Raw genomic sequence first — 22363 nt, 5'->3', positions numbered from 1 at the left:
ACAGATTTGGCCATGATCTGCAACGTCTATGCAGTTTCGTGGAAAGGCAAAAGCTGTTTGTCTTGGTGTTGCTTGTATGCCTTTACAAGTTGATCGATTAGTTGTTGCATCATTTGATATCTTCTTTCCCACTCTGCTCTGCCTTGTTTGTCTTTTCTGAACACTTGAGATCCCGCATGGGCTGCACACATTGTCCCCCAGCCCTGCATGGAGGCACTTGGTGCTGGCAACAGGCTAACACAAACATCTGCAACTGGTCATACTTACTCTTGTTTATTGCTGTGCTAAGGCTCACACCAGAAGGCAGTCAAGATGTTCCTATTTCCTGCTTCAAATCTGGTGTACGTTTTCTTAATGGTTGTTCTTTTTTTCTGGAGCTCACCCCGTTCATCGTATCCCTCACAAATGAATACTTCTCGACTGGGACAGATGTGATTACTTTTTTTAATATTGCATTTTGCCACGGTGATACAATTTTTGTTCACACTTCTGACCTTTGTCTTGATATTGATCTTTTTTCCTGAAAATTAATCTACAAGGCAAGCTCACACTCACCATCAAGCTTTCATTAATACGCGTTACAGATTTGCAACGGGTAGCAGGTCAATTTTAAATTCCTGCGGGAATAATCAAATTGCGTACTTAGTTATACAAAGGAAACATGTTTTTTAATTGTTTTGACGAGCAATTATAATAAAGACAGGAGCTTCAAATTTTACATTGATTGATTGGATTTGTTTCACCTTGGTGGTCATATACAGCCCCGTGGCCAGTTTTATTTTATTTTTTCTTTAGCCAATGGGGCAGTACTGATTAAGCCCTATGAACTCTGCCTAGCTGATGTCTTTTGACTGGGAAAACAAACCAAAATAATTTTTTTCTCAAGTAAAAAAAAAAAACACATGGAAACCATATACCTAGAGTAAGGCAATAGTTTTGATTTAGAGCCATTGACACTCATGTTATGTGACACTGGAATGGCTATTGCCAACCCCCTTCCTTGACAGCAACTATTAGGACACTATGAGAAAGTCATGTGTGGAAGCTTTTATTCATTATACAGCCTTGTGTTTCTCTCCATTTCTATGACAGTATGTATTCCAAAGAGAGACCTGTCTACTACAGTATATTCCTTGTAGAAGGTATCCACAGTGCCGTGAAAGTTTTCGCCCCCTTCTCAAATTTTTTTTTTTTTTTTACTCTAGTTTAGTTTTAGTTTCTGAACTTATAATCATGATAATCCAACGAATGTAAATACCAGACAAGGATAACCCAAGTAAAGAATGAAATTCAGTTTACTATTCCAAGCTACCTGGCCCTGTGTGAAAAAGTAATGCCCCCCTAAACAGCAACAACTGAAATCAAGCGTTTTCTTTAACTGGCAATGAGTCTTTCACATCTATGCGGCGATACAGTATGTCGGACCACTCTTCCTTGCAGAATGATTTTAATTCAGCAAGACTGGAGAGTTTTTGAGCATGGACAGCCTGTTTAAGGTCTTGCCACTGCATTTCAATCAGATTCAAGTCCGGACTTTGACTACTTTTTTTTTTTTTTTTTTTTTTTTTTTTAAAACATTCACAAGTTGACTTGCTGGTGTATTTTGGATTGTTGTCCTGCTGTTGAACACAAGTGAGCTTCAGCTTGTTGTCACGAACAGATGGAAACTTAAAGAATCGTTTTTGCGCAACAGACGCCAAAAGAAAATCCAAATAAGATGGGAGTCATTAAAGTGTACCCTTCAAAGTAAAATGCCCCTAAAGATTGTATAGTTCGGAAACCTAAGGTCTCAAAAGCAGTACAAAAACTTGGAGGTTGAAGCATCATCGTGTGTGACATCATGCAAGATGTCAGCAAATCTCACATTATTTTCAGCATTTCTTGTGGGACTTCATCTCAGTGATCATCTAAATTTAAGGACAGTGTTGATGTTCAAACTGTAAATGTTACAGTAGCTTACATAAATATTAAATATACTTTTTAGGAATACAAACTGCGGCACAGTGGGCGACTGGTTAGAGCGTCAGCCTCACAGTTCTGAGGACCCGGGTTCAATCCCCGGCCCCGCCTGTGTGGAGTTTGCATGTTCTCCCCGTGCCTGCGTGGGTTTTCTCCGGGCACTCCGGTTTCCTCCCACATCCCAAAAACATGCATGAATTGGAGACTCTAAATTGCCCGTAAGTGTGAATGTGAGTGCGGATGGTTGTTTGTTTGTATGTGCCCTGCGATTGGCTGGCAACCAGTTCAGGGTGTACCCTGCCCGATGACAGCTGGGATAGGCTCCAGCACGCCCGCGACCCTCGTGAGGAGAAGCGGCTCAGAAAATGGATGGATGGATGGATGGAACACAACCTGTCTTGTTTTTGAAGCACACTTAAGGCCTACTAAACTATTGTATTTTGACTGATCTAAACTAAAGGACTAACTCCACAATTGTGTTTTGTGTTTCCTTTTTTTGTAGCCATAATCTCCCCCTGCAGCAACTTTTTTTGTTGTTTTTTTTTTGTAAAATGAGGGGAAAAAGATTTGGCTGCTTCTGGGTGTTCTTCTCTGTCCATGAGGTACAATCAGTATGGCTTTTTCTGCACAGACACGCAAACATAGACTGACATTAAAACAGTGTTTCTATTATTTTCACTTTATAACTCAGAATTATATTCAAAATCTAGGCTTACCTGCAATGAATACTTTCTAGCTGTGGAGAAAAAAAACGTGAGTCCTTCAATACCTTTGAGCTGGCATACAGTGACTTAAATTGATGTACCAGACAAGAAAATACTCACCTTGGTGGAGGTATCTTAGCATAAAATACAGGACAGACAGCAGTATGACCACAATGCTGCAAATAGTGAGTGTGAACCAGCTGGTAGGTTCTAAGGGCGAAAACAGATGCAAAACGATGTTCTTCTGCTGCCACTTTGTGGTAGCTAATTGAAGTGTAGTAATACAAATTACAGTATGTGACTCACCTTCAACTATCAGAATGAAACTCTTCTTGATGGGCATTCGCAGAGACTGATGGGAGACCTTGCACGTAAACTGATGCCCTGATTGTCTGAGCGAAGCCTGGAGATAGAAGAAACCCGATAGCGAGAAGGTCTTGTCCATGTTGTTTTTGTGACTGGAGAGCAGGATATTGTCGAGCGCCTTCGGGAGAGGAGTGCCAACTCTCTGGCCGGAGGTTGCCGGGTCCTGCTCATACCATACTATGTGCACGTCCAGAGGGTAGTAATTTTCTGCCTCACAAACCACCTTCTTCATCTCACCTTCTTGCAATGTAAGAGTGGGAGCAACATTGAGGGACACCTGGGGGGACTCTGAAAAAATACAACGGGAGTTAAATTATAATTATGCATACATCTGAGTTCCTGCTTCTTCTTCTTTTCCTTTCGGCTTGTCCCTTTAGGGGTCGCCACAGCGCGTCATCCTTTTCCATGTAAGCCTATCTGCTGCATCCTCCTCTCGAACACCAACTGCCATCATGTCTTCCCTCACGACATCCATCAACCTTCTCTTTGGTCTTCCTCTAGCTCTCTTCCCTGGCAGCTCCATCCTCATCATCCTTCGACCAATATACTCACTATTTCTCCTCTGGATGTGTCTGAATCATCGAAGTCTGCTCTCTCTAACTTTGTCTCCAAAACATCGAACCTCGGCTGTGCCTCTGATGAGCTCACTTCTAATTTTATCCAACCTGGTCATTCCGAGAGCGAATCTCAACATCTTCATTTCCGGCACCTCCAGCTCTGCTTTCTGTTGTCTCTTCAGTGCCACTGTCTCTAATCCGTACATCATGGCTGGCCTCACCACTGTTTTCTAAACTTTGCCCTTCATCGTAGCAGAGACTATTCTGTCACATAACACACCTGACACCTTCCTCCACCCGTTCCAACCTGCTTGGACCCGTTTCTTCACTTTCTGACCACAGTCACCATTGCTCTGGACGGTTGACCCCAAGTATTTAAAGTCATCCACCTTTGCTATCTCTTCTCCCTGTAGCCTCACTCTTCCCCCACCACCCCTCTCATTCATGCACATATATTCTGTCTTACTTCAGCTAATCTTCATTCCTCTGCTTTTCGGTGCATGCCTCCATCTTTCTCACTGTTCCTCCACCTCCTCCCTGATTTCACTGCAGATCACAATGTCATCTGCAAACATCATGGTCCACGGGGATTCCAGTCTAACCTCATCTGTCAACCTATCCATCACCACTGCAAACAGGAAGGGGCTCAGGGCTGATCCCTGATGCAGTCCCACCTCCGCCTTAAATTCGTCTGTCACACCTACAGCACACCTCACCGCTGTTCTGCTGCCGTCGTACATGTCCTGTATTATTCTAACATACTTCTCTGCCACTCCAGACTTGTGCATGTAGTACCACAGTTCCACTCTGGGTACTATGTCATATGCTTTCTCTAGATCTACAAAGACACAATGTAGCTCCTTCTGACCTTCTCTATACTTTTCCATCAACATCCTCAAGGCAAATAATGCATCTGTGGTACTCTTTGTAGGCATGAAATCATACTGTTGCTCGCAAATACTCACATCTGTCCTGATTCTACCCTCCACTACTCTTTCCCATAACTTCATTGTGTGCCTCATCAACTTTATTCCTCTTTAGTTCTCACAGCTCTGCACATCACCCTTGTACTTAAAAATGGGCACCAGAATACTTTCCCTCCATTCCTCAGGCATCTTCTCACACGCTAGTATTCTATTGAACAAGCTGGGCAAAAACTCCACAGCCACCTCTCCTAGATGCTTCCATACCTCCACAAGAATGTCATCAGGACAAACTGCCTTTCCATTTTTCATCCTCTTTAATGCCTTTCTAACTTCCCCCTTACTAATCATCGCCACTTCCTGGTCCACCACACTTGCCTCTTCTACTCTCCCTTCGCTCTCATTTTCCTCATTCATCAACTCCTTGAAATATTTTTTCCATCTATCTAGCACACCACCGGCACCAGTCAACATATTTCCATCTCTATCCTTAATCACCCTAACCTGCTGCACATCCTTCCCATCTCTATCCCTCTGTCTGGCCAACCTGTATAGATCATTTTCTCCTTCTTTAGTGTCCAACCTGACATACATGTCATCATGTGCTTCTTGTTTGGCCTTTGCCACCTCTACCTTTGGCCTGTTTCGCATCTCAATGTATTCCTTTCGCCTCTCCTCGGTCCTCTCAGTGTCCCACTTCTTCTTAGCTAAACTTTTTCCTTGTATGATTTCCTGTATTGTGAGGTCCCATCACCAAGTCTCCTTCTCTCCTTTCCTGCCAGAAGATACACCAAATACTCTCCTGCCTGTCTCTCTGATCACCTTGACTGTAGTGGTCCAGTCTTCTGGAAGCTCCTCCCATCCACCGAGAGCCTGTCTCACCTCTTCCCGTAAAGCTGCACAATACTCGTCCTGTCTCGCCTTCCACCACATGGTTCTCTGCTCTGCCTTTGCCTTCCTAATCTTCCTCCCCACCACCAGAGTCATCTTACACACCAGCATCCTATGCTGTCTAGCCACACACTCCCCTCCGCAACCTTACAGTCGCTAACCTCCTTCAGATTACATCGTCTGCACAAGATGTAATCCACCTGCGTGCTTCTACCTCCGCTCTTGTAGGTCACCCTATGTTCCTGCCTCTTCTGGAAAAAACTGTTCACTACAGCCATTTGCATCCTTTATACAAAGTCGACCACCATCTGTCCCTCCAAGTTCCTTTCCTGGATGCTGTACTACCCATCACTTCTTCATCACCCCTATTTCCTTCACCAACATGTCCATTACAATCTGCACCAATCACAACTCTCTCTCTGTCTGGGATGCTCAGAACTACTACGTCTAACTCCTTCCAGAATTTCTCTTTCACCTCTAGGTCACATCCTACCTGTGGGGCATAGCCACTAATCACATTATATATAATACCCTCAATTTCAAGTTACACCTTGATCACTCGATCTGATACTCTTTTCACCTCCAAGACATTCTTAGCCAACTCTTCTTTAAAAATAACCCTGACTCAATTTCTCTTCCCATCTACACCATGGTAAAATAATTTCAACCCTGCCCCTAAACTTCTAGCCTTACTGTCTTTCCACCTGGTCTCCTGGACACACAATATATCAACCTTTCTCCTAATCATTATGTCAACCAACTCCAGAGATTTTCCTGTCATAGTCCCAACATTCAAATTCCCCACATTCAGTTCTAGGCTCTGTGCTTTCCTCTTCTCTTCCTTGTATTTTAAAACCATAAGATAGAATACATTTTCACACGGCACAAGAAGCAGAGTTAACTGCCATACGTAGTGTTTCATTGGATTGTTATATACTGTATCTATGGCCTAGAAGTGTTTTTCGTACAAATAATGACTGAAATTTTGAATTTACTACTGAATAGCCATTGTATTTCATCATACAAAGATGCATTATGGATCAAAACTATTCCAAATAATTGATACTGCATACTAAAACGATTTGATAGTCCAAAAAACTGAATGCAGTCATTGGTATTTGATTGGTCCTCACCTTGAATTTGTAGCCTGATATGAAGGCTGGAAGACAGCGGAAATACTGACACGAAGCACACGTATGTCCCTGCATGCTTGACTTCAGTGAAGGGGAGGATGTAAGAAAGGTCACCACCTGCTAGATTCCTCAGTTCAACTCCCCTTCCCTCACTTTGCCGAGTGTGGCTGGCATGACTGAAGAGATTGCGTCGTTCTCCATGGTACTGCTGGTACCACTGCACGCTCACGTTTGGTCTCTTGTGGTCAACAGCAAACTGGCAGTGGAGCTTTTTTTGGAACCCCAGTCCTGATGTCATTGTTGGAGTTTGTGTTTTCATGATCACTGCAACTGTAAACGCAAATGTGACAAGACAAATGTAAGAGCACAGACTCCAACCAGACCAAAAGCTAGAAAGATAGACATTGGTCTTATTTCTTATAATTAATCAGAATCAGAATCCTCTTTATTTGCTAAGTAAGTCAAAAACACACAAGGAATGTCTCCGGTAGTTGGAGCCGCTCACAATAGACAGCCATTTTGAGAATAAATACTTTTGGGACATAAAACTACGGAGAGTCACTTATCCTTTAGCAATTTAATGGCAAGAGGGAAGAAGATGTTGGAATGTCTGCTTGTTTTAGTTTGCATTGTTCGACAGCGCCTACCTGAGGGAAGGAGCTGGAAGAGATGGTGACCAGGATGTGGAGGGTCCAAGAGGATTTTGCATGCTCTTGTCTTAGTTCTGGCAGCTTGCAAGTCCTCAAGGGTGGGAAGGGGGGTACCAACGATTTTTCCGGCAGTCCTGATTGTCCGTTGCAGTCGGAGTTTGTCCTTTTTTATGGCAGGACCAAACCAGACTGTGATGGATTAACACAGGACTGATTCGATGGCCGCTGTGTAGAACTGCCTCAACAGCTCTGCCGACCGTGCTTCCTCAGAAGCCGCAGGAAGTACATCCTCTGTTGGGCCTTTTTGAAGATGGAGTTGATGTTGGTCTCCCACTTCTCCAACAATGACATCAGGACTGTGGCGAAGGTTTGCCTCCTGAAGTCCACAATCATGTATACAGTCCTGAGCGTGTTGAGCTCCAGGTTGTGTCGGCCGCACCACAACTCCAGCCGCTTCACTTCCTGTCGATACGCAGACTCATCACCGTCTTTGATGAGCCCGATGACTGTGGTATCGTCTGCAAACTTAAGGAGTTTGACAGCGGGGTGGGTTGAGCCGCAGTCGTTCGTGTAGACAGAGTAGAGCAGCGGAAAGAGGACATGTCCTTGGGGCGCCCCGGTGCTGCTGGTGCGTGTGAATGAGGTGGTGTCCCCCAGCTTCAACTGCTGTGTCCTGCCCATCAGGAAGCTGTAAATCCATTGGCGGATTGTGATTGTGGTTCATTGGTTCCACTCCAGTTTTGCGATAATGGACACCCCAATGTAATCCACCACCATAGCAATCCCTAAGAGTAACCTCCACCCAAGACAATGAACGACCTCCACCCAGAGGCTCTCACCTCCCACGTGATGAGAGCCATGGAGAGGATCTTTAAACAGCACATTCTCTCTCAGGCCAGTTCACAGCTTGATCTCCTTCAGTTTTCAAACCAGGCAGGCAGCGGTATCAACGGCATCAAATCAACATCATCCATAAAAACCTGGAGTTTCCCAACACCTTGGCCAGGCTTCTGTTTGCAGACTTTTCTGGATTCAACACACTGTAGCCCCACATTCTGGCAAAGTGGCTCCACCAGAACTTCACCCTGGAAGACCAGTTCATTCTATGGATCATGGACTTCCTCACTCACAGCACGCAGAGGGCCCTATTTTCATGAACGGGGTAAATCCAGTGCGGCAGTCAGCACAACTGTGTGGTAGAGGTGGGTTAGACCACTGTTGGTAATTTTTTGGTTGCGCGTAGCCTGATGGATCTGCGGGTGGTCAGATTGCGCTTCTGTAGGAGTGATTACAGCCGACTTAAGTCGCCGCCAGTCAAAGCGGATCCTCTCATTCCCTTTAAATGTGGCGCACTCAGTCTCACATGGAGGATGACGAGTAATTGCAGCGATCCGTGCATGAGCGGAGCATTGTCAGTGCGGGCGCTTCAACTGCCCCCTGCTCCAGTGTGTTTCACTAACAAGTTTGTGTGTTCACTGTGATGGGTAAAATACATGCATGTCCATGACAATAAAGGTGATTCTTCTTCTTCTTAGCAACATGATCCTGCACTGCAACAGTTTGTTGAATGGTGTTACAGTATCTGGCTTGCAGGAGGTGGAGATCCACTTTTGTCCCCTAGGCCACTCTCCTTAATTTTAAAATCGCTGACCTCAAGTCATACTGACTTCTATTTCTACCCTTCCTTCTTTATTTGTGTATTTATGTTATGGCTCATGAGTATAAAAAAGTTTTCTCAATTTGGAATATGACAAAAACAAAAATTTTAAATAAAATACATCATACTCACCAGAGATGTTGAGTAAAATAATTATCAATGTGTGCAGAACACTACAGGTGTTTTGGTAGTCAAAGAGTTTTGCTTTAATTAACCAATTTTGCTTTCAGCAACCAGTCATAGCACAGAAAAAAACAACTATAGCTATATGGCTACAGAAACGGCTCACGAAGAGAATACACTGTTGGTTGTAATTTAGGCTGTAAATGTAGAAATCATGTTTGCCCTGACCATCCATAACTGCATTTAAACAAATAAATAAGTTGACACGGCAATTTTCCACCCACTCAGTACCAGAGCCGTAACAGAGGTGGGACGCCGTCTGTGTGTAAATGTATTCTGGGTTTAACACCTGAAATTGATTTGTCACCCTGTTGTGTTACCAGCAAATGTTGCTATCCAAACAGGCGTAGACTTTTTTTTTCAGTGGAGTGGCCTAAAATTCTGTAGCAGCGAAAATCAATCATCAACAGAGGTGGTGGGGTGGGGTGATCAAACTTTTAGCACCTTGAAGAATGAAAACTGATGGTCAACGGGGAGGTGGGGGGTGGGGTGCTGAGCAAAATTTGAACAGAAATGTTTCGCAGAGGGGCGGCCGCCCTTCAGTCTATGGCCACCCTGGGTCCGTCCCTGTATCCAATAAGTATTTTAAAGGCTGCCACCGACATCGTCACGCATCAAATTATCTGACTGTGTGAAAGCGCAAACTGTTTCACTATCTACACAGAGTCTGTGTAAAGGGCAATAGCGGAAAAATGCTGGGTCATTGTTTACAGCTGTGATGTGTCAATTTTGTGTCAATTTTGCAGGGATTTTAAGTAAAATGATGTAGACTGTTACCTGAAGTAATGAGCGTCTGTCCATCCTCAATCGCAGGCCAATTGCGGACATCCTGCTGTCCGGAGGGTGGGGGCTCACATGGGTGTCTGAGGATTCCAGAGACAGTGAACAGATCTTTGGTGTGTGTCAGGGTGATGCTGAACCAAGAGTTGCACTCATGAGACTTCTGGCCCGGCCATTTCACGTGGGCGCTCTCTGTGTCGGCTCTCCGAATGCCACAATCCACCTGATCCGCTTCCATGTCCTTCAAATAGCTCAACAGGTTTGTTTTGGATTCTTGAGAGAGACGACAATTACTGAGTCAAATATTTCTTCAGTGTGCATTACCTACATGCTAATTAAGGCCATACCAATGACAAGGAAAGTGACGGCGTGAGGGTTAACAGGACTGTCTCCCCGCTGACCAAATTGCAGAATGTCAGATCTTTGATGGAGTTGAATGTCACGCGCACCTTCACTATTTACATGCACAATATATTCACTGAATGTACAGGGCAGCCATGACAGAGGGTTAGCATACTGGACACCTGCAAAAAAAAAAATCACAACATTCATCAGTTGGTGGAATTTCATTTCAAAGAAAACAGCTTCAGCGCACTAGTAGAACAACTGTGTCTCTCTAGTAATGTTTTTTTTGTACTTCTGTATGACATTTCTGTACACTAGTTGGACAACTACATGTTACTAGCGAGGCAAAACTGTATCTTGTTGTTATCTGCCTGATACTATTAGTACTTCCAGTGAGGTGCTAGATGTTAAACGAGTGGAATTTTATAATTCACTAGTAGCATGCAGTTGTCCACTAGTGCACAATTCTCCCCTACAATGAACATGTAGTTGTCCCATTAGTATGCTGGCATTGTAGTGAGGACAAAGAGAGCACTAGTACATGAACCTGAACCTTCCCATAAAGCAGTTTTAACATGTATTCACAGCGCACTAGATATCGAATTAATGATCAAATGGCTTGAAACACAGTTCTGGCTCACTCGTAATGTAGTTTTCCTACTAGTATGCAGTGGTGTAAGGCGCTAAGGAAGTAGAGGGGGGGACCCTTACTATAAGACGCAGTTGTTGCTCTCACTGGTCCTCACTCGTACGACAACTTTGCAACAATTGCAGTGTGGCAAAACTGTGTACTAGTTGACGACTGCATGCTACTAGTATTACGAGTGACATTATAAAATTACACACGTTAACATCTCGCGCTTCACTGGTAGTACTAGTAGCACACAGATTTTGCCTCACTAGTACAACATAGTAGAATGCACTTGAATGCCAGTTGTCCTGTTAGTCTGCATGCACACGTCAAGAACTTGACACGGCAGATGATACTAATACTATTACTAATAAGACAGTTGTTATACTAGTAAATTGTCTTACGAGTGAAGAGCATACTAGAGTATATGGACCATAAAGTGGATATCAAGGATATCGTATAAATCGTGCATAAACGGCTTGCCAATGTAGTCAAGTGTAATTAGAAGACATGACAGTCTTGTCTTGTAGCCTATCCTGTTCATTTACTCACGAATTAGCAGGAAAATCCCTCGATATCGAGAAAAACTGTAAATACTGACTGACTTACCGGCACATATGAATAAAAATAAAGTTAATATCTTTAGCAAACACATGACTACACGAGACGTCTCTGACTTGCTTTCCCAGCACTAGGTATCGGTTTACTTTCACTTTCATTTTCAAGAGAAAAAAAACAACATCCAACGAAATCTACATAGTGGCTTTTTAAGTACATTCATTTGTGTGTAATATTCGATGGACATTAAAACCAAAATGGTACTTGGGCACGTTTCGTTTAGTATGAAAACATTGGAAGTGATCGCAAAATTGACTGAATCTGTTCTTCCGGGTATGTTGTCGTCTTGTAGTACTCAGAGAAGACGTAGAGTGGCGCTGTAGGAAGGTAGCAGCACCTGGAATCGACTCTTGTCTGGATTCGTTGACCAGGGGCAGCGGAAACTTCCTTTCAGCTGCACGCTTGACATGTTGACGATCTGCGAGCTCTCTTCCACTCTTCATATCCTGTTTGTTTGATCCTAAATAAACCAACTTCAGTCCTGTTTGGACACGTTGCGGCTCCAGATTAAATACTGACCGAGGCCCTTTTTACATGACCATGGATAAAGGTAAAGTTGACGCCATTTAATCAATTGAAAACCAATACAAGAGCTTCATCTACACCCCTTCGAACTCCTTTCATTGTGTTCACTGAATAATAGCCAATGGTGGTATAAGAACTCACAGTGTGCTTTAGTAGAAGTTCATATACTTGTGTAAAAAAGACTGGTAAAAGTCCTGATTCAACGCCTTAAAGGTTTAATAATTTGGGAAAAAATGAAGAAGAAACAACCTCTGCACAGACAATAGTTTCCCTCTTTTATTAAGTCAGAATGTAGTGCTCGTACTGTCTGTCTGATATATTAACTGATATTAAAAAGCATTACCCTAGTGAGGATAAGAGGTTCAGAGAATTGATAGGTTACGTATGATGCATGATTACTTTGGAAATGTTGGTTTCAACGGGTTACCCTGTTGAAAATGTAAATGAATGAAAATAGAAGTATAACTATTTCAGTTACGGCCTCAACGTAATATAACTAATAACGTTTGAGTGCATTTTGATTACTTTTCTTAATGTTGAATTAATGCATCAACATGACCCTTAGATGTTTCCTCTTAAAAAAAAAAAAGTGGATTCAAACCAGGTAAACCTTTTAAAAATGTCAAACTAAAAGATTGCACCATAAGGTGGCGCTTTGAGGTGATATTTGGAAATATGTCACGTTTGAGACTACAGCAAAATGGCACGTGACCAGAGGGAGCCAATCACATGTGTCACCTACTATAATTTAATCACACATTTTCTCCCAGTAATGTAATCCATCCATCCATTTTCTGAACCGCTTCTCCTCACTAGGGTAGCGGGTGTGCTGGAGCCTATCCCAGCTGTCATCGGGCAGGAGGCGGGGTACACCCTGAACTGGTTGCCAGCCAATCGCAGGGCACATACAAACAAACAACCATTCGCACTCACAGTCACACCTACGGGCAATTTTAAAGTCTCCAATTTATGCATGTTTTTGGGATGTGGGAGGAAACCGGAGTGCCCGGAGAAAACCCACGCAGGCACGGGGAGAACATGCAAACTCCGCACAGTCGGGGCTGGGGATTGAACCCGGGTCCTCAGAACTGTGAGGCTGACGCTCTAACCAGTCGTCCACCGTGCCGCTCCCAGTAATGTAATGGGTTAAAATTACATACATTTTGTAATTCAATTATGTAATCTCATTAGATGTAATTCGTTACTCCCCGACACTGTATGTATTTGAAGACAATGATTCATCATTCATTTAAAAATGAGCAGTTCATGTAAGAATCTGGGGAGTCTTTGAGTAGAGGGCTACTGATACTTGAATTCTTGTCATTTTTTTGCTTCAGACTGGGCCATTCTTCAAGGATCTTTCCTCCTGGCTAATAAGTTATGTCTGCCGTCCTCGCTGAGCTCACTTCAGAAATGTGACTGGGACAAGGTGGGCAAGCCAGTCTTGGCCACAGTGAGGGAAATCTGTGGCGAGGAGAATGTCGGTGGTCATCTCAAGAGCAAGGCTGCCTCCTGGAGGAAAAAGTTAGTTTGTGTTGTGTGGTTGAAGTTGTTGAGCAGGGAGAATAGAGAGGATGTGGAGGAGGCGTGGAGGGAGAGCACCTTTTTCCCTCTCCATAGCCCCCTCCCAGAAGTCAATCACACCGTCCTGATGGAATTGCTCAAATCCTTGTCAGCTGCAGACATATTTGCTCATTTTTTACTGTGTCTTCCTCCGCGTCAGATGTGTTCTGAGCTGGAACGGTTGACGGAGCATGTGAAAAGCAACCCTGTGGGTGAGGATGATGTCCATTTCTTTCTTGAGTTATGGTGGCAACTGTGGAAAGGCAGATATGAGCAGTTTGGAGAGCAGCAGAACCTTGAAGTGTTGTTTGCTAACCAGGTTGCTCATCTTACTTCTCAGCCTGCTAGTTTGACTCATCAGGCTGCCAAGAGGCTGAAACTGGACTCATCAGCATTACCACACAACACGGGTGTCCTAGACATTCTCCTCCACACGCTCACAGATATGAAGGATGTCATATCCAAACCAGAGCACGGCTTATATGCGCTCTCTAATTGTCTCGATGCTCTTTACACAACTTTCCTCATCGATCATTCAGTCATCCTTCCAATCAAAGACAAGATTGTGTTCCTGTCCAAAGCCATGAGTGTCAGCGAGAACAGTGACAAGCTGAGTTCACAGCTAATACAGGAGGTTCAGCGAGACCTCCGTGCCTCTTTAACCCCATCCCAGTTTCAGCCTAGCAGATTGAGCCTTCATGAAGCCTTGAGGAGTGTGGCAGAGCTCACCCATTTCTGGCAAAGTCACGGCTTGCTGAAAGTGTGTAGCGGCTCTCCTTCCAGTTACACAGCTTTCAGACTACAGCAAAGTGTCCACAGAATGCTGGCGGCTCTGGAAGAAGCCGACATGACCGGAGAAGAAGAGTCTGAGAAGAATAACCTCCGAGGTTTACTTGCATCGATGGCTTTCCCTACTGTAGAGAGCTCCTCAGAGGTGAGTATGAGGGTTGCCATGACCATCGTAAGTCACCGGCTGGAGGACTATCACGACGTCACTGTGTTGTTTGCCAGCGAGAAGAGCTGGGCGGCCCATGATGAGCGGTGGCTGGACTGCCTTGAAGAGAACAAAACGGCCTTCCAGCACTGTGACACACTTATCCAACTGGCCTCCACCCTCACGAGTCAACTCCACAGCGAGAGCTTTGCCGTGAGCCAGGCCAGGAGGCTGCTCAAAGTTGTCACGGCCGTGTTCACTGCGCTCGCCTTGGAAGACAAGAATAAAGCTTTGGCTGCCGTTCTGAGAATATCCAGTAAGGGCTTCTGTGGATGCTCGGGCTCCTCCGCTCTGATCGCCGGCTTTGAGCAAGAGCTCAACATGGCTTTCAACTGCATCATACAGGGAGGAGGCAAAGCTCCAACGGCGGAGGGCAACCTCAGCACAGCAGTGTCTTTAGTCGCCAGAGTGGCCTTCCAGAACCCGGAGGCTACTTTGAGATCCTGCTGTCATTCTGCCATCTTTAATAAAGGGGCGTTCGCTCTCATGAGTAAGATCCTGCAGCAGTTGCCCGGCCTGGAAGGTGTTACAGAAAGCAAAAGCGACGGGAGAAGAAATCCAACACGTCTACTCTGCAGGTGTCTGCAGGAAATAATAAGCGTCAGATCACTCTCAGACAATGAAAAGGAACAGTTCCTTAAGTTTGTGGAGCTGATGATGGTGCCAGTCGCAACAGTTGAAGGGGAAAGAGAGAGCCTCCTGTCACCTCAGGAGCTTGTCAACACTTTCGTCCTGCCTAACCTAGCTCTCTCAGGTGAGTGTTGTCTGTCTATCCCTTTTATATACCCTCATTTAGGGTCATGGCTTTAGGTGAATGGCGGGCGGGTGTACACGCTGGACTGGTTGCCAGCCAGTGGCAGGGCAGATATAGCCAAAACCCACACAAGCACAGGGAGAACATGCAAACTTTGTACAGGAAAGCCAGAGCCAAGAGTGTGTGTTCACTGTGATGGGTAAATTGCAGAGAACAACTTTTGTGTGCATGCATGCATTGTTCATGACAATAAAGATGATGATTCTTCTAAGATTTGAACACTTAACCTCAGAACTGTGAGGCAGACATGCTAACCACAAATTCACCATGCTGCCTATGGGCTTATCTAATTCTGCCTATCAGTTCTTAATTTATAGTTCGTTTCGAGTGCTCTAAAACACCTTTGTCAAACTTAATGTCTCGTCATATAATTTCATGTAGCCGGACAAAGCAAATTCATGTGCATCTACTTTGATTCTTGCTCAAACCAAGAGTACCAAAATTGTAAATTATCTACACTTTGAATAAAGTCAAGCTTTTGCAAGCATTTTTTTTTTACGCAACCCCTTTTTAAAATAAATTCAACAATAGTTGAACAAACTAATTTCCCTGGTGTCTGATTTCAAAACCAGTTATCCATCAATTTGTTTTGTGTATATATCGTAATATAATGAGGTGACTATACATTTGTTTGCATAGCCATATTCAATGCCTGTCATATCGCTCTCTGACACAACTTCCGAAGAGTCTTTTGCCACTTTCTTGTCGTTCCCAGTCAATTGATACCCTATCCACAAAAAACAAAAGTCTTAACTAATTTTTAGCCCAGCTCATTTCGGGCTTAATGTAATATAATATACAAAATATGAAACCATAATATGCTGGAGTCTATGGTTGCAGCAGCTTTCATTTTAAACTTCTACTTGTTTTTTAAATAATTATTAGTTTTTCCAGTTGTCCGATACTAAATGTCCAACTCTGCGTGTGTCTTTACATTCCCTCCAGGCAGCAACGTTGTTGATCTCAATCTAAGTCTGCAACTTCTCCACGCCGCCTTGTCTGTGGACGTCCAGCAAGAAGTAGCTTCCTCCTCAACCCACTGGGTGCTGGAATGCTCTCCCTTTCCTCTGCTCTACATCCTGGCTCAGTTTCATGACCAGGCCCTCAGGTTGAACACAAACAAAGACTGTAGTTTCAATTGAACATATTGACATTATGTACTGCACTGGGAGTCCTTGGCGTACGACTGAGTTCCGACATTATGGTGCAGACGTTAGCCAACTAAATGAAAAACAGTAACATCAATACAAAAAGCATCTTAAAATACAGTACTGTACTTTGAGAGGTATAAATAGTAGATTAATAAGATACAGGTGAGGGAGAAAAAAAACCAAGTGATTAAATAAGTGCGCCAATTCCTACCTAATTTCTGTTTTTAAAAAAACATTTAAAATGGTCTATTTTTTGAGATAGTGAATTGTCTATTGTGGGGTTTTGTTAGCTATAAACTCTCATAATCAGAATGATTAAAAAAATAAATAATTAAAATAGTTTAGTCTGTGTGTAGTGAATCTCTTTAAAATGAACTACCGAAATAATAAATCCACAATATTCTAAGTTATTCTAATTCACCTGTATAAATTTACATTTGAATACAATTTAAGAAAACATAGCAATATAAATAATAAAATACGGTTTTAAGTCAAATGCAGGAATTAACGAAAATGTATGCCTTGCATTATCTTATCAAGATTTTTTAAAAAAAGTTTGAGTTGCTTACCGACATGGACTGTCATGATTCAGTGACTGAAATCATGATCAGATGACCTTTGTTTGATTTCTGCCCTGTACTCTTGTCTTTTGCCAGGTGTTTGGAGCAACCACCCGAGGGTGCTGTACACCATTGGTCCATGGACACCAAAGAGCTGCTGGCATCGGTGCTGATCACACTGGCACAGGTGGTGGGCGTCCAGGTGGAAGCTGCCCCAAGTCGCTGGTCCAGAGCTCTCTTCTGGCTCCACGATAAGATGAAGGAACTTGACTGGACTGTTTACTTCCACCTGAAACCCGTGTGGGGTAGACACTTCAAAAACGAAGTTCCCACGTCTCTGTTGGCAGTGTGTCATCTTCCTGAGCAGGTGGGACCTTTGGAAATTTCATAACAACGATGATGTCAAGATAACACCCAATGAGCTGCTCCCGCTTTCTTAAGTAGTCCATTTTATTCCAGATACTTCAATGCAGGTCAACTTCTGATTTATTTGAATTTAGAATACATTTTTCTCATACAAGTAGTCTGTTCCGAGACAAACTAGGACTGGGTGATATGGCCTTGAAACAAAATCTCCCATTTCCCCCCCCACCCCAATTAAATCTGATTCACGAGTATTTCCTCTTCGGTTATACAGACCGCAATTTTCACCCCCCATTTTGCTTTAGTATTGGCTTTCCTTCCACAAGCTTCTCACAATAGTTTGAATTTAATTGAATTTTGGCCCATTCCTGCTGACAAAACTGGTGTAACTTAGCCAAGTTTGACTTTCTTGCCTGCACATGCCTTTCCAGGTCTGCCCATAAATTTCAATAGGATTGAGATCAGTGCTTTGTGATGGCCACTCTACAACTTTGACTTTGCCACCTTGTAACCAGTTTGGCAGTATGCTTCAGGTCATTGTCCATTTGGAAAACCCATTTGCGCCCAAACTTAAACTTCCTGCCTGATGTCTTGAGATTTTGCTTCAGTATTTCCACATAATGTTCTTTCCTCATGATGCCATCTATTTTGGAAAGTGCACCAGTCCCGCCTGTGCCAAAACAACCCCGCAATATCATGCTGCCATCCCCATATTTCAAAGTTGCGATGGTGTTCTCTGTTTTTTATACTTGCTTATAATTGTTTGAACAAATTAACGTGGCACCTTCAGGCATCTGGAAATTGAATCCAAGGATGAACCAGACTTGTGCCAGGCCACAATCTTCTTCCTGCAATCTTGTCTGATTTATTTGAGTTTCCCAAGAATTACACAAAGAAGCAGTGGGTTTCAGGTGTGCCTAGTTAAAATATAACATTAACTCAGATGTTGTCAATAAACCTAACAGAAGCTTCCAAATACATGACATCTGGGGTTTCCCATGAAGGCATAGTAATCATAATGTACGTAAACTTCTGACTTTGAAGAAAGTAATGAAAAATTGCCGAAAATATATTCTTCTGGCATTTATCAAACAAATAATTTTAGTAATCCTAATTGACCTAAAACAGGAAAAGCTTAGTCTAATGGAACCTCACAGTACTGGGAATCATACAAGGAAAAGGGTTAGCTAAGAAGAAGTGATACACTGAGAGGACCGAGGAGAGGCGAAAGGAACACATTGAGATGCGACATAGGGCAAAGGTAGAGGTGGGAAGGGACAAACAAGAGGCATATGATGACATGTATGCCAGGTTGGACACTAAAGAAGGAGAAAAAGATCTATACGGGTTGGCCAGACAGAGGGATAGAGATGGGAAGGATGTGCAGCAGGTTAGGGTGATTAAGGATAGAGATGGAAATATGTTGACTGGTGCCGGTGGTGTGCTAGACAGATGGAAAGAATACTTCGAGGAGTTGATGAATGAGGAAAATGAGAGAGAAGGGAGAGTAGAAGAGGCAAGTGTGGTGGACCAGGAAGTGGCGATGATTAGTAAGGGGGAAGTTAGAAAGGCATTAAAGAGGATGAAAAATGGAAAGGCAGTTGGTCCTTGATGACATTCCTGTGGAGGTATGGAAGCATCTAGGAGAGGTGGCTGTGGAGGTTTTGACCAGCTTGTTCAATAGAATTCTAGCGCGTGAGAAGATGCCTGAGGGATGGAGGAAAAGTGTGCTGGTGGCCATTTTTAAGAACAGGGGTGATGTGCAGAGCTGTGGGAACTATAGAAGAATAAATTTGATGAGCCACACAATGAAGTTATGGGAAAGAGTAGTGGAGACTAGACTCAGGACACAAGTGAGTATTTGCGAGCAACAGTATGGTTTCATGCCGAGAAAGAGTACCACAGATGCATTATTTGCCTTGAGGATGTTGATGGAAAAGTACAAAGAAGGTCAGAAGGAGCTACATTGTGTCTTTGTAGATCTAGAGAAAGCCTATGACAGAGTACCCAGAGAGGAACTGTGGTAATGCATTCAGAAGTCTGGAGTGCCGGAAAAGTATTTTAGAATAATACAGGACATGTACGAGGACAGCAGAACAGCAGTGAGGTGTGCTGTAGGTGTGACAGACGAATTTAAGGTGGAGGTGGGACTGCATCACGGATCAGCCCTGAGCCCCTTCCTGTTTGCAGTGGTGATGGATAGGCTGACAGATGAGGTTAGACTGGAATCCCCGTGGACCATGATGTTTGCAGATGACATTGTGAGCTGCAGTGAAAGCAGGAAGCAGGTGGCAGAACAGTTTGAAAGATGGAGGCATGCACTGGAAAGCAGAGGAATGAAGATTAGCCGAAGTAAGACAGAATATATGTGCATGAACGAGAGGGGTGACGCACTGTGGCGACACCTAAAGGGATAAGCCGAAAGGAAAAGAAGATAATGATGCTACACTATTTCTTCTAAATGATCTTTGTCTCATGTGTGTGTCTTTCCATCATCTTTAGGAATGGTCGGGTCTTAACCTTCCCCAGTACGGACCCGGCACAGGTCTTTTGGCGTGGATGGAGTGCTGCGCTTTGTCAGAATCCCTCCAGTCTATCATGTTGTCTTCTCTGGCTCTGGACCAGCGTCAGTCTGAACACGTCAGCATGTTCAGTAAGGGCCTGCTGGTGGCGCTAACCCAGACCATGCCCTGGTGTTCCGTCCCCCAATGGAGCAGATTACTTGGAGCCTTGAAGGAGCTGATTACCTCAGGTCGCCTCCATGTGCCTTTCTCGCTGGAGTACGTGGAATTCCTGCCCCTCCTAGATCTGAGAAGGTTTTCCTATGAACTCTGCCTCTCAGTCCTCATGCTCAGAGTCCTGCAGCTGCTCTGTGGGTCCAGCTGTTCTCACTGGTTGACAGGAGATGGCTGGGCACACCTTGCAAGATTATATGCTCACACGGTGAGGGAGGTGATGAACTCGCTAAGAGCCAAGTTAGCCCTGCCCGCATCCGGCACTCTTACGGTCTCGCCCAATGTACATCCTGCACCACCAAAAGGTTCCGATGTATCTTGCAACTCATTTAAAGTTTCTAAAATGTCCCAAGACTCTTTGAAAGATCTTAAAGAAGGTGCACAAACTGTCGAGCAGGTTCCGAGTCAGGAGGTCCTCTTCGTTCTCAGTCAGATCTTCTGTCATGTTCAACACATCCAGGTAAGAAGCGTCAATGTCTCACTGTGATGTAACAAAATACTCAGATTTGATTATATGGACAATAGATGACCAAATCCTAAATTTCTTGCATTGAGAAACATTCTTAAACTGTTGGGACTTGTTTGCTGCCGCAGTTGTTCACAAAGTGGTGAGCCTCGCCCCATCCTTGATTGTGAACAACTGAGCCTTTTGGGGATGCTCGTCTTATAACCAATCATGAAACTCACCTGTTTCCAATTGACCTGTGAAATGTTCCAAACAGGGGATTTTTGAACATTCCTCAACTTTCCCAGTCTTTTGTTCCCCTGTTCCTTTTTGGAATGTGTTGTAGGCATCAAATTCAGAATGTGAGAATATTTGAAAGAAAAAGAAAAATCTATGTTCATCAGTTTGAACAAATACAAATATCTTGTCTTTGTAGTGTATTCAATTGAATATAGGTGGAAAGGGATTTGCAAATCATTTTTTTTATTTACGTTTTACACAATGTCCCAACTTCATTTGAATTGGGGTTTGTAGAGTCACTACACACAATCACAATTGTAATGATTAAAGTGAAAACCCAAAATTCACCATCTCAAGAAATGTAAACATTATGTTAAACACCAAAATTATTTGTAAGTTGACATTTGCTAGGGATTTGCCTTCTGAAAAGTTCCTGTTTTGTTAATGAATCTACATGAGTTTGAACTGAAATGAGCAGCACAACTGGTTAAGTTCTGAAGGTTTAAATCTCAGCTCTGCTCTTTACATGTGGAGTTGCCCTGTTCTCCCTGCCCTTGCATGGGTTTTCTAACCTATAGAACATTTTAAACGGCAGGGGTGTCAAACTCAAATTCACAGTGGGCCAAAATAAAAAATTGGGAAAACGTCGCAGGCCAAACTCAATATTTAATGAAAAATCACGGCGATGTGCATGTTTCCCTTTTCTGCAGAAATGCAGCGTTAAAGTTTATCATATGACAACAAACTTACATTTTGCTTAAACACTGAATCTGAAATAAACAAACTTAAATATTATAAACCCGAGAAAGAAAATTTGCAATAAAAGACGTCAGTGGTATGTTTGTTGTTCTTGACACCAAGATAATACCAAAGCAATATTCTTATATTAGACATGGTTTTGGACTTGGACTGAGCAAAAAGAAGAGAAAAAAAAAAGTGCTTTTTTTTCTTCAGTGCAGGAAAGCCGCTAATAGCTGAATTTGTGAATGTCGACCGTGAATATACGGGAGTTCACTGTTCTTCACTGCGGCGATTTCCATATATTCTTGGTGAATTTTCCATGAACTGCGATAATAGTTTCATTTTGTTCTAAGGTGATGATGCCTGGAGGCCAGAGTGAACCTCTCTTCCTGTCCAGCCTGGAGATCCTCAGTCACTACCAGACCATCATGTCCGCTTTCCCCGAGAGCAGCACCCCCCTGGAGAATGAAAACACCAAGCACTTCTTCTACACCATTGCAGACAACCTGGAGAACCAAGAGATGAAGTCTGTTCTACAGCAGAAGATAACGCAACTGGCATTATCTCCTGCATGACACCCTTGCCGTTTTGGGTGGCTTAAACACAAATTTTCCACATCGGGTGTTTTTTCTGTGTTTCATTGGGATGTATGAGCTAATTTAAGATGAAAGGGTGGGGGGAAAAAAAAAAAAAAAAAGTATAACCAAAAATACAAAACAAAGAATCCCATCACAATTGCATTCATTTTTATGAGTCATTTAGTGTAGTGTTTCCCAACCTTTAATAAGCCAAGTCACCCATTTGGCATTACCAAAATCTCATGGCACACCACACA

At 43.4% G+C, this 22363-nt stretch overlaps 2 protein-coding genes across 2 annotated transcripts in view; one reads left to right on the top strand and one right to left on the bottom strand.

Moving 5' to 3' along the window:
* Window positions 1-1534: 1534 nt before the first annotated feature.
* Window positions 1535-11486, bottom strand: LOC133404703 (tapasin-related protein-like). Its single transcript, XM_061680817.1, has 8 exons — window positions 11389-11486; window positions 10151-10327; window positions 9801-10076; window positions 6534-6863; window positions 2970-3317; window positions 2784-2873; window positions 2676-2695; window positions 1535-2582 (listed from the first exon to the last, which is right to left on the bottom strand). The coding sequence occupies exons 1-8, from the start codon at window positions 11432-11434 to the stop codon at window positions 2568-2570; spliced, it is 1302 nt and encodes a 433-aa protein (XP_061536801.1). The 5' UTR covers window positions 11435-11486; the 3' UTR covers window positions 1535-2567.
* A 313-nt stretch (window positions 11487-11799) lies between these two features.
* The window catches only part of gemin4 (gem (nuclear organelle) associated protein 4), an 11502-nt gene continuing 938 nt past the window's right edge, over window positions 11800-22363 (top strand). The window contains exons 1-6 of the mRNA XM_061682351.1: window positions 11800-11947; window positions 13260-15233; window positions 16239-16401; window positions 17101-17371; window positions 19870-20562; window positions 21882-22363. The exon at window positions 21882-22363 is cut by the window's right edge and continues 938 nt beyond it. Coding sequence (XP_061538335.1) covers window positions 11932-11947; window positions 13260-15233; window positions 16239-16401; window positions 17101-17371; window positions 19870-20562; window positions 21882-22103 — 3339 coding nt within the window. The 5' untranslated portion in view covers window positions 11800-11931 and the 3' untranslated portion in view covers window positions 22104-22363. The remainder of the gene's footprint in view (window positions 11948-13259; window positions 15234-16238; window positions 16402-17100; window positions 17372-19869; window positions 20563-21881) is intronic.

The sequence above is a fragment of the Phycodurus eques genome, chromosome 7, assembly GCF_024500275.1.
Source record: "Phycodurus eques isolate BA_2022a chromosome 7, UOR_Pequ_1.1, whole genome shotgun sequence".
NCBI classification, from domain to species: domain Eukaryota; kingdom Metazoa; phylum Chordata; class Actinopteri; order Syngnathiformes; family Syngnathidae; genus Phycodurus; species Phycodurus eques.
The sequence above is the reverse complement of the archived record's forward strand: the minus strand, read 5'-3'. Positions and strand labels throughout refer to the sequence as shown.

What these genes read in the sequence shown, in the direction of transcription:
- LOC133404703 (XM_061680817.1), bottom strand. Translation starts at nt 11,434, where the DNA reads ATGTGTTTGCTAAAGATATTAACTTTATTTTTATTCATATGTGCCG. An exon ending in ATTTTTATTCATATGTGCCG is followed by an intron (nt 10,328 to 11,388) that starts GTAAGTCAGTCA and finishes TTTTTTTTGCAG; the next exon opens with GTGTCCAGTATGCTAACCCT. An exon ending in ACAGACGCTCATTACTTCAG is followed by an intron (nt 6,864 to 9,800) that starts GTAACAGTCTAC and finishes TTGCGTTTACAG; the next exon opens with TTGCAGTGATCATGAAAACA.